The 11,915-nt window shown below is 39.2% G+C and overlaps 1 protein-coding gene and 1 pseudogene across 3 annotated transcripts in view; one reads left to right on the top strand and one right to left on the bottom strand.

The window, feature by feature from the left end:
* The first annotated feature begins 555 nt into the window (after nucleotides 1-555).
* Nucleotides 556-11,915, top strand: part of LOC101714121 (uncharacterized) — a 34,734-nt gene continuing 23,374 nt past the window's right edge. Inside the window, exon 1 of one of the 3 annotated variants that reach the window (XM_087204496.1) lies at nucleotides 556-724. In XM_087204496.1, coding sequence (XP_087060622.1) covers nucleotides 722-724 — 3 coding nt within the window. In that variant the 5' untranslated portion in view covers nucleotides 556-721. The remainder of the gene's footprint in view (nucleotides 725-11,915) is intronic. The other 2 variants (XM_087204498.1, XM_087204497.1) reach the window with 2 other exon arrangements.
* LOC101703208 (centrosomal protein of 83 kDa-like) lies at nucleotides 1,684-4,421 on the bottom strand (annotated as a pseudogene).

Below are 11,915 nucleotides of genomic sequence, written 5' to 3'. Positions count from 1 at the left end.
CAGTTGAAATGTTTGGTTTTATTTCATCCTGACTCCTCTGTAGAATACTGCCTTCATTTAATTCTACTTTCTTCATTTCTTGAGTAGAAATTCTTTGGCATATATTTATTTATTTTTTGAGGCTGAAAATGAGTAGATCAAGAGAGGGTGTGAGAAAGTCTTGGCTGTGAAGCCAACTGCCTCACTCTAACCACTCCCAAGATCGGGCCCTCCCTCTGTTCCATTGTGTCCTGACCTGTCCTGGACTCCTGACATCAGGGGTCACCTCCATGGCTGCTGACCCTGGAAATGTCTGCGCACACGTGTGATCCTTCTTTCAGGAGCAACGCACAGGAAGAGCTCACGGAATCCAGTCAGGTACCCGGAGCATCCCTGCAAAGCCCACAGCAAACTCTGCTTACATGCAGGTCAGGCGACATTCTGGCAGAGACACTGGTCTAGAAGTCTCTGGGTTACAATCTGTCACTTGGGTCCACTCACACTGTTAGGGATTTGGTTTCGCTGTCACTCTTAGCTCGGAGGGCGGTCAATGGAGCAGGAGCCAATCAGCGGGCTCCATGAACTTCCAATCAGGTGGGCCGTAGCAAGAGCGCTCTTTCTCCGTCCAGGCGCGGAAGTCCGCTCCCCGAGCGAGCTGCCAAGTGTGCTGCCGGCTGGACCGCCTGCTCCGTGACCGTTGCCATCTCCGAGCTGCGTGGGAAACACTCTGGGAAGCCGCACAATGGTAATGGCGCAGGAAGGTGCCCTGACGCGGGGTGGCATGCGGTTGAGGTCGGGTGGAAGGGCGGAAGCGGCTGTGTGGACTGGGGCTTGGTGCTTGCTCAGAGTCGTCCGGCCGGGCTTGGTCAACAAGGAGGCTTTAGCTTCGTCCCCGCCCAGATCTCGTGATGTAAATGTTGCGGGGAGCGTTCTAGTCCCGTTTCCTGCTCCCTGGAGAGAGTTGAGGAAATGCCAACACCCTCAGGAGCGTGTTTGCCCCTGCGCAGTTTGTGCGTTTTGCACTTCCATTTACACAACCCACGCTGACGCCAGCAGGGAGCCCTGTGCTGGTTTCTCTTAACGCCCAACACCTGACTTCTTCCAATTTGTTGATTTTTAGTGTTTCATAATGAAATTCAATTGGTTCTTTTCTTTTTTTTTTTTTTTTGTATTTATGCCTGATTTTATGCCCCTTCATTTTACTATATAAGGTCTTCCGTACCTTACTCAACATGAGCTCGTATTTGTGAAGATTCTTTTTGTGACGATTCATATTGTGAAGATTCTTTTTTTATATATAATCGGACAGTTATTTTTCTTGGTATTTCCTTACCATTTGTAGAAAAAAAAAAAGCAAGCTTCTTGCAACTTTTCATCTGCTTGTTAACTTTGGCCAATATTTTCTTTGCTGAGTTGAAATCCTGTTACTCTTTTTGCATTTTTAAAGTAACCTTATTTTATATTTTTTTCTGGATTGCACCTTTGAAAGATGGTGATGCAAAAATCAGATTCACTTGACCTGTAAAATGAGCAGTTTTGCCACCATGATGGAATGATCCTCTTACCTTACTTCCTGGTTTGTACTACCAGCCTTGTCCAATCTGTTTTGAGTAAATTAGTAGTATTTTTTTATTAACTTGATTTTTCTAACTTTTATCGATTTATTTTTATATTCTCAAAAGGACATCAATATATGTTCTAAGTATCTGTAAAAAGCTTTCTTTTAATGCTTCACTTGTCGTAATTGTTACTTTTCTCTTGAGGCACATTCAAGTACCTTGGCAAACAGCAAAGTATCTCAATGCCACATATGTTAAAACTTCACATTTTACTGAGTCTGTGATTTCACTCCTTTTGATCTCTGGCTTTTTACCAAGAACATCATTCCCCAGGAGATCCAAGTTCCTCTAGTTGTTTTCTTTGTGTTCTTCAAGTTCTTCTAGTCTTTTGCGAAGGAGAAAGTTCTCTTTGATGTTGCTCCTGCAGATGAGGAGGGAAGCATAGTTCCATGCCTGGAACCATGGCTGATGACTGAAAGCTAATAGGATTCATAGATGGTCTGAGGTATGTTAGGAACGAAAATTAGACTTTGAAATTCATTAGGTCTTCTCGGCACATCCTTTAGTCTTTTCTGAAGCCTTGTATATTCTTCAAATGGAAGATTTTGTCTATTTAACACCTGATACTATGTTTCCGATTCTTTCTTTGCCTCCAAGACTTCTACTTTTTCTTGTAGTCTCTTCAGTTTGTTTTCATGAAGAGATTTTTTCTGGGCAGTTGCAGCTCCTTGTAGTTTCTCTGTAGCTTGATTATACTTTTCTTCTCTGTCTGTGATACGTTCATGAAGCTTGTGCTTTTCTTCCAACCACTGTATGTTTTTTTTCTTCCAGTGTCTTTTCAACTTCTAGTTGTACTTTTTCAGCTTGGATTCTTAAATTATGGCATTCTTGTTTTAATCTCGCCACCATTTCCTTTAGCATTTGGTTTGAATTCACCAGTTCATTCTCAGACTGGGTCAGTGAGGTCACTTGAATCTGCAAACTACTGATTTTCTGTTTCAGATCAGAATTTTCATTTTTTTCTTTCTCTGCATTTTCAATATTCACAATTTGTTGTTGAAGTTTTAACCTAATACTCTGAAGTTTTCTTCTGGTCATCTCCTCTGCCATCTGTGAATCCTGCAATTTGTCTTCCTGTTGATCCTTTTCAGATTGCCTCCAAACATCATACTCCACTTTCATCTTCTCTAAATCAGCTAATCTGTTCTCAAGTTCTAGCTTTTCATCTTGTAATACCACAAGCTTTTGATAACCTTCTTCCTTGGCAGCTTGTACTTTACATATTAACTCACGATCTTTTTCTATTAAGAGCATTTTCTGTTGTTCAACAGCTGCTTTGAGAGTTACATTGTGTCATTGTAACCCATCCAGTTCACTTTGAATCGTATTTCCTTCTCTTTGTAGCTCACTCATAGGTCTTGCTGCCTCCAGTTTGAGGTCGGTTATTTCTAGTTGTTTGAGTGTTTAAGGTCTTTTGCTTTTTTTTTTTTCAGTACTGGGGATCAAACTCTGGACCTTGCGCTTATGAGGCAGGCAGCGGAACCACTGAGCTAAATCCCAGCCCTAGGGTCTTTTACTTTACTGATCAGTGTATTTATTTCTCCGTCAGCTTCATGCAATTTACTGATTAAACAAGTATTTTATTCATTGCTTGATCGTAGCTCTTTTTCCAAGTGTTCAGCCTGCAACCTGACTGACTCTTTTTCAGCCTCTGCTGATCTGACTATAGCCTGCACGTCAGCCACCTGCGGCACCTGTATTCTTTGGACATTTTCTACCTGAGCACCAAAATTCTCTTCAATCTCTGAGCCTTTTAATTTCTGACTCAAATGGGCTTTTTCTTGAAGAAGTTGCTCCACTCGTTTGGTGTCTCTTGTGAGATCGGCACTAATCAGCTGGTTATGTAGTTCTTTATCTTTCTCCAGCCTTGCAACCTCTGATTCATATTTCAGTTTTTCTTCTAAAATATGTGCAAATTCTTCTTTCTGGTGTTCAAATTCTGACTTCAGAAATGTATGTTCATGGCAAAGCTTATTATATTCAGCTCTATACTTTTCAACTTCTTCATCCAGATTCCAAAAACACTCTCGCATTGGAGTTTCTAACTCTTGTTGTATCTGGGCTCTTAACAATTCCAGTTTTTGCAGAGTTAATACCTGCAGTTTCGTTTCTTCCAAGTCTTTAGTTTTCGCTACTAATTCCCCTCTTTGCTCTTCAGGCAGCAGCTGGAACGTTTCCTGGTTAGTTTCATTTGACAGGGGCTTCAGTTCATTTTGTGACTTTATCCTGCGACCTTGTGTGTTCCAGTTTTAGAGTCTGATAATTGGTTTTTGTCAGGTAAAAGGCCGAAAACCAAGACCAGACCAGGCCACAATAAGCCTTTATTAGGGGAACAGATCTGCTGGGCTGTCTCTGAACAAAGGAGAGACAAAAGCAATATGACCAGGGCAGGGAGAGTCTTTTATAGAGACTGGGGTGGAGTTTGTAGGGGCTGAGGCGGGGTTGAGTGAGGTAGTGACTAGGGAGTGGAGGAGCCGGTGATGTCACTAGGTGGTAGGAGGTGAGTGAGTGTTAGGTTATTCTTTAGGCGGGAACAGGGGCATGCTGGGAAGAAGGGTTTGTTCTTTGGTGGGACCAACCATCTTGGCATGATGTCACACAGGGGAGGGGGCAAGGCACCATAGGAAGAGGGCAGCTACTATACATAATAGCTGCTGAGGTGGTGGGAGACCTATCAGTTTTCTGATGTTCACATCCTAACCTTTCATCAATTAACATTTTTGGAACTCAGATTGAGAACTTGGCCCACCATCTTCACCAGGTGGAAAAATGTTAGGATAAGTGTCCATATCGGTAAGTGAGTTAAAAACCATGAAAAAATAAGTTGTGGCTTCTTAATATTTTAGTTTTCTTTTCAGGACTATTTCCAACTTTTTTCTTGTTAAGCCAGAAGCTCAGTAGGCCAAATTATACCAGACTCACACACGGTCCCTGCAACACGAATGCACAAAACTTAGTAAAGACCCGTTCTTGGGTGCACTCAATACCTCTACAGTTCCAAGCACTGGCAGCCACTCCACTCTGCGTGCAGCGGCACTGGGGCTGCGGGATACAGTCCCCCAGCCAGGGTGTCGCCCAGCCTGTCACACCTGGCAAGGTCCCGGTGCCTGCCGAGGCGGGTAGGAGGGCCCTGTAGGACCTTTGGAGTTGCGACCATGAGCAAACTGAGGAGTTCTGGGAGAGCTCCGAGGGAGCTGACGCAGGGCCCCTCCTCACCTCCTTGGCAAGCTGACCTCTCAGGCTAAGGGGCCAGCCCTGGAAACCTACCTATGTGTGGCCGAGCGCCCCCTCTGCCCATGGCCTGTCTCCATTAGGAGTAGTTTTTGAAATTTCTTATAAATTTAATGTGTCTACATGTCTGAGATTCAGACTTAAATGACTGTAACTGCATAGTATGGTCCACACAATGAGAGGGGAAACCTCTCCCTTTTTCTTCATTTATTTGAGATCTGAAAAGTATAGCAATGTCATTTGTTTTTCAGAAGGGATTTTAGAAGATTTTTGTGAAATTTATAGTTGAATCAGTAGTATTAAATATATACTTGTGGGGCCGGGGATTTAGCTCAGTAGTTCTGGCACCTGCCTCAAAAGCACAAGGTCCCAAGTTCGATCCTTGGTACCAAAAAATCAAAAACAAAAAAAACCCCAAACAGATATATACTTGTATTCAGGATGTAATTTGAAGAATTTGTAGCATATCACATTGTGCATCCAAGTCTATAAATTATTCCCTATGTATTCACATCATCTCCAATTTCATTTCAATGTATTTTCATCTTTCTCTTTGAAGATTTTGCAGATTTTTAATGAATTAATGTATATTGTTTTTTAATAATTTTATGAAAATGGATGTAGTGTATAAATGCGTAGTGGTGTCTCAGATCAGTTATCAGTGTGAGGTCCTTATTTTCCAGTGGAAGATGAGACATTTTCTACAATAAAACATATTATTGGCAAAACTAAAGGAGGAAGCAGAGTGGAATGAATGTCTAGTACTCTTTTTACTTTTTTTTTTTTTTGGTACTGGGGATCAAACTCAGGTCCGCACTTGCGAAGCAGGTGGCAAAACTAGTACTCTTTTTTAAAGAATACTGTGCATTTGAAGTATTTGTAGTCTTTCTTTTTAAATTTTATTTTATTGGTACATTTTAGATATACAATATAATGACATTCATCAGTAGAAATTTGCACCTTTACATAATCTCTCTTGGTTCTTATTATTCCCCCTTCCCCTGCTTCCTTTTTTACAAAGACTTTGTTTCCATTTTTTCATTTTCTCATGAATTCCATTCCCTTTTTTCCATTCCCCTATTCCTCCCACTTCCCCTTCTCCTTTGCCCTTTTTATTTCTATTTCACATTATCTGTTATACCTTTTAGTCCTTATTTACACTTGCAGTTTCTCACACTAGAGAAACTCTTCGGTATTTACACATGTGTGTCCTATTTATTTCACTTAAGAGTATCGCCTCAATGTGCATCCATTTAGCTATAAATGTCTGTAATTTCTCATTTTTTATGGCTGAGTAGTACTCCATTTCATTAAAAAACCACATTTTCTTTATCCCCTCTCCAGTTGATGGGCATTTGGGCCTCTTCCAAGTTTTAGCTATTACAAACTGTGCTCCTATGAACATGGGTGCACATATATCACTGTGGTATGATTCTTTTAATTCTTTGGGGAAAATCCCCAGCAGGGGAATAGCTGGGTCAAATGGGACTTCCAGTCCTAGTTCTTTGAGGTATCTCCATACTGATTTCCACAGTGCTTGCACCAGTCTACACTCCCACCAGCAGTGGAGCAGGGTTCCTCTTTCCCCACAGCCCCACCAGCATTTGTTATTGGTTGATTTCATGATAGCAGCCATTCTTTCTGGGGTGAGGTGGAATCTCAGCATTGTTTTCATTTGCATCTCTGGAATGACCAGAATTGTTGAACATTTTTTCATATATTTATTTGCTATTTCTCCTTCTTTGTCTGAGAAATGTCTGTTCATTTCAGATGCCCATTTTCGGATTGGGTCTTTAAATTTGGGAGGTCTGATTTTTTGAAGTTCTATATAGATGTGAGATACAAGACCTTTGTCTGAGGGACAGCAGGTGAAGACTTTTTCCCACATTGTGGGTTGTCTCTTCAAACTGCTGGTGGGTTCTCCTGCTGTGCAGAAGCTTTTTAATAAGAAGAGATCCCACATGTTGATTGTGCTAGTTCACAGGCAACTGAGGGTTTGTTCATAAAATCTTCTCCTACACCAGTGTCTTTGAGAGTTCTACCTAATCTCTGTTCCAACTGGTTCAGAGTTTCTATTTTAATATTTAGATCTTTAATCCATTTTGATTTTAGTTTAGTGCATGGTGAGAGATATAGGTCTAGTTTTAATCTTAAACAAGTTGAAACCCAGTTTTACCAGTACCATTTATTAAAGAGGCTATCTTTCCTCCAGTGAGGGTGGTTGGCTCCTTTGCTGACGGTGAGATGGCTGAGTGTGTCTGGAGTTGTTTCTGCATCTTCTAATCTGTTCCACTGGTCCTCACGTCTGTTTCTTTGCCAGTACCATGCTGTTTTTATCACAGTAGCTTTGTAGTATAGTTTCAAGTTGGGGATTGTGATACCCCCTGCTATGTCTCTGTTACCTAGAATTGCTTTTGCTATTCTGGGTCTCTTCTTGTTCCAAATGAATTTTGGGATTATTTTCTCAAGGTCTGTGAAGTACGCTGCTGGGATTTCAATTGGGATTGCACTGAATCCATATAGCAGTTTTGGAAGTATGGCCATTTTCACTCTGTTGATCCTTCCTACCCAGGGGCAGGGGATGTCTTTCCATTTTCTGATATCATCTTCAATCTCTCTTCTCAGAGTGTTATAGTTTTCAGGGAAGAGGTCTTTGATTTCTTTTGTTAGGTTGATTTTTGGATGCTATTGTGAAAGAAATTGTTTGCCCTATTTCTGTCTCAGTGAGTCTGTTGTTCATGTAGAGGAAAGCTATTGATTATTGTGTGTTGACCTTGTATCCAGCTACTCTATTGAATTTGGTTATTAAGTCTAGAAGACTTTTGGTGGAGTTCTTGGCATTTTCTATATAGAGTATCATGTCATCTGCAAATAATGACATTTTGACTTCTTCATTTCCTATCTTTATTCCTTTTTTTCTCTTGTCTAATTGCTGTGGCTAATGTTTCCAAAACTATATTGAACAAGTGTGGTGATAGTGAACATCCTTGTCTTGTTTCTGATTTTAGTGTGAAGGATTTCAGTTTTTGACCATTTAGTATGATATTGGCTGTTGGTTTTTCATAGATGACTTTTATCAGATTGCAGTAGAGCGCATCTATTCCAATTTTTTGTAGGGTTTTTATCATAAATGCATGTTGGATTTTGTCAAATGCTTTTTCTGCAACTATGGAGATAATCATATGCGTTTTGTCCTTGGCTCTATTGATAAAGTATATTACATTGATTGATTTGCATATGTTGAACCATCCTTGCATCCCTGGGAAGAATCCCACTTGGTCAGAGTGTATGATCTTCTTGATGATCTTCTGCATTCTATTTGCCAGTTTCTTAATTAAGGATTTTTGCATCTATATTCATTAGGGAGATTGGCCTATAGTTCTCTTTTTGGGTTGGGTCTTTCTCTGCTTTGGGTGTCAAGGTGATGCTTGCTTCCAGGAATGAATTTGGGAGTATTTCTTCCCTTTGAATTTCATTGAGGAGTTTAAACAGTAGTGGCAGCAGTTCCTCTCTAAATGTCTTGTAGAATTCAGCAGTGAAGCCATCAGGACCTGGACTTTTCTTAGGTGGTAAGTTTTTAATCAAGTTTTCAATTTCATTGATTGATATTGGGTTGTTCAGAATTTTTAGGTCTTCGTTCAACTTTGGTAATTCATACATATCTAGGAATCTGTTCTTTGCTTCCTTGTTTTCCATCTTATTGGGGTATAGGTTCTTGAAGTAGGTCTTGATGATCCTCTGGATTTCTGCTGGGTCTGTTATAATTTCACCCTTTTCATTCCTAATTACATAGATTTGGGCCTTTTCTTTCCTTTTTCTGATAAGGTTGGCTAAGGGTTTGTCAATTTTGTTCATTCTTTGAAAGAACCAACTCTTGGCTTCATTAATTTTTTGTATTGTTCTCTTAAACTCCATTGAATTAATTTCTGCTCTGATCTTTATAATTTCCTCCCTTGTATGAGCTTTGGGTTTGTCCTGCTCTTCTTTTTCTAGAAGCTTGAGGTTCAGCATCAGGTTCTTTAATTGGGCTCGCTCTGTTTTCCTAATATGAGTATTCACTGCTATGAATTTCCCATATAAGACTGCTTTCATTGTGTCCCGTAGATTCTGATATGTTGTATTGTCATGGTCATTTAATTGAAGGAACTGATTTCTTTAATTTGGTCTGTAACTCAGTGGTTATTCAGAAGTGTGTGGTTCAATTTCCATGTGTCTATGAAATTTTTGCAGTTTCTTTTACTATTGATCTCCAATTTCATTGCAGTATGGTCTGATAATATACAGGGGAGAACGTCAGTTCCTTTGCACTTACTTAAACATGTTCAATGAGCGAGTATGTGGTCTGTTTTGGACAATGACCCATTTGCAGCTGAAAAGAATATGTATTCTGATTTTGTGGGGTGGAACACTCTGTAAACATCTGTTAAGTTCATTTGTTCAAGAGTTCGATTGAGCTCTAGTATTTTGTTGCTTATTTTTTGTCTAGTTGATCTATGTATTTGTGACAGTGGGGTATTGAGGTCTCCCACTAATATTGAATCAGTGCATGTATCATTTTTCATGTCCATTCGTATGTGTTTTATAGAGTTGGACGCACTAGTGTTTGGTGCATATATATTTATGATTGTCATATCTTCCTCTTGGATTGTTCCCTTTACAAGGATGTAGTGTCATTCTTTGTCTCTCTTAATCAGTGTTCATTTGAAATCTACTTGATCTGCAAAGAGGATAGCTACTTCTGGGTTTTTTTGGGTTCCTGTTGCATGGAGTGTTGTTTTCCACCCTTTAACTTTCAGTCTATGAGTTTCTTTTTGAATTAAGAGTGTTTCTTGTATGCAGCATGTTGTTGGATTTTGCTTCTTGACCCATTCTGTCAGTCTATTTCTTTTCATTGGTGAATTGAGACCATTAACATTGATGGTTGTAATTAATACATATTGACTTATTGTCATGACTTTTTCTTTTTGTTGGATTCTCCCCCTTTACATTTAATTTCTTGTTGCACCCGATGGAATCATTCTACTGTGCTTCCTGGGGTTGTTATCCTCATTGTCTTTCCCTCGGATATTGTGTAAAATCTTTTTGAGTGCCGGTTTGGAATTCATGAATTTCCTAAGTTGCTCTTTGTCATGAAAGTGTCTTATTTCTCCATCAATTTTGAAAGCTGGTTTTGCAGGGTACATCAGTTTGGGTTGGAAGCTATTTTCCTTTAGGTTCTGGAATATATCAATCCAAGCTCTTCTTGCCTTGAGGGTTTGCATTGAGAAGCCTGCTGTGATTCTGATGTGCTTTCCTTTGTATGTGATTTGTTTCTTTTCTCTAACTGCTTGTAGAACTTTGTTCTTCTATTGAGTTTCTGGAATCTAAACAATTATATGCCTATGTGTAGATTTTTTTTTTTTTTATCAAGGCTAGTTGGAGTCCTGTCTGCTTCCCTTATCTGTATGTCAAGTTATTTTCCCCTACTTAGGAAGTTTTTGGCCATTAGTTCTGTGAACAGTTTTTTTTTTTTTTTATGTCATCTGCACTCTCTCTTGTTTCTTCATTGACTCTGATCAGTCTTACGTTATTCTTGTTTGCCTCATGTAGCAGCTGGTTAATTGATTTCTCATGGTCCCTTATAATTTTTAAGAAATTTTTCTTTCCTGGTCACTAATTGCAATCCTATCTTCCATATCTGAAATTCTGTCCTGACATTGGCTCATTCTGCTGCATAAATTTTCAATGGTGTTTTTAATCTCCTGGCAATCTGTTTATATCTGTTTTATGGATTCCATTTATTTCCTATGTTCAGATTCCATCATGTTCCTCACCTCCTCTATTTTTTTAATCTGTGTCCTCTCTAGAATTATTAATCATGTCTTGTACTATGGGCATAATCTCTGCTGTTATCTGAGAAATTATTTCTGATTTCATTTTTTCCAGATCATCTTTTGTTGCCAGTTGAGGGAGTCCAGGTGGTTGAGTATCAGATTGTTCCATCTCTTTTCCCTTTGGGTTTGCTTTAGGTGATCTGGGAGTCTGGTTTTCAGATTTGTTTACATATCTTCTCATTTCTATATGCAGGGAGGGGTTGCTGTTGGCGCCTGGGCGGCTCACCTCCTCTACACTGGGAGCTGTGGTACTGTAGCCCAGAAGCCCCTTCCTCTGTGCTGGGAGTGGTGGAATGGCAGCCTATTTGTAAAATCTTTAAAGAAGTCAGTCTTCTAATGCATTTTTAAAAATATACTTTTCCCTCTAAAGTGTTACTCATATTCACATGTCTTAGACCTACACTTGCAGTTTTTTATTCTATAATAAAACATTTAATTTTTTTTCCATTTTAACTTCTAATGTGGTACAAACTAATTAGTGAACTAATGATTAATAGATTTCTTTGTAGTGAATGTATATTGACTTTGAGAGTAAAAGGGAGAAATTTCTTTATAATTTGTGCTGTTATTGGGAATTGCTGAGATTTATTATATTGAAATAATTCTGTCAATTCTGTGAAAATCACTATGATTATTTTCAGTTGATCTTGTGTTTGGCAGCATAGGTCTCCCTCTCATTGTTCTAAAAGTTACATATTGATTATTCCTTCAAGGATAGCAATTATTTTTTCAGTACCAGGGATCAAACTCAGGACCTTGGGCTTGTGAGGCAGGCATGGCACCACTGAGCTAAATCCTGGGCCTAAAGATAGCAGTTTTATTGCTTTCATTTGAGTCATGTCATTTATGTTTTTTGGCTGTATGACACCACATGTGAAGTTTGGTTTCCTGGACTAAATAGTGGTAGCTGTGAATATACTTATTTCTGATTTTAATGTAATACATGTACAGTGTCTCCATTCAGCATCCCATCTGCTAGTTTTATGTCCTGTGTGTTTTACCTTTCTATTAAGCTTATTTTAATTTTGTCTTCTTTAGAAACTTTTAAGAAACAATAGAAATTGGGGTTCAGAAAATGTATTTATGCCAAGATTCAAATATGTAGTTAGATGAGATTTTCCTTTGTTTATTTTTGCACTGAATTTTATGATAGGTTTCCGGTGCTGGAATGTCTTTTACCAGGTAAACACCACTTTATTAAGATATAGTGGTG

The sequence above is a fragment of the Heterocephalus glaber genome, unplaced genomic scaffold, assembly GCF_053883595.1.
Source record: "Heterocephalus glaber isolate CG9 unplaced genomic scaffold, H.glaber_assembly_v1.0 deba00000546, whole genome shotgun sequence".
Taxonomy (NCBI): Eukaryota; Metazoa; Chordata; class Mammalia; order Rodentia; family Bathyergidae; genus Heterocephalus; species Heterocephalus glaber.
This window is presented reverse-complemented; position numbering and strand designations above follow the sequence as displayed.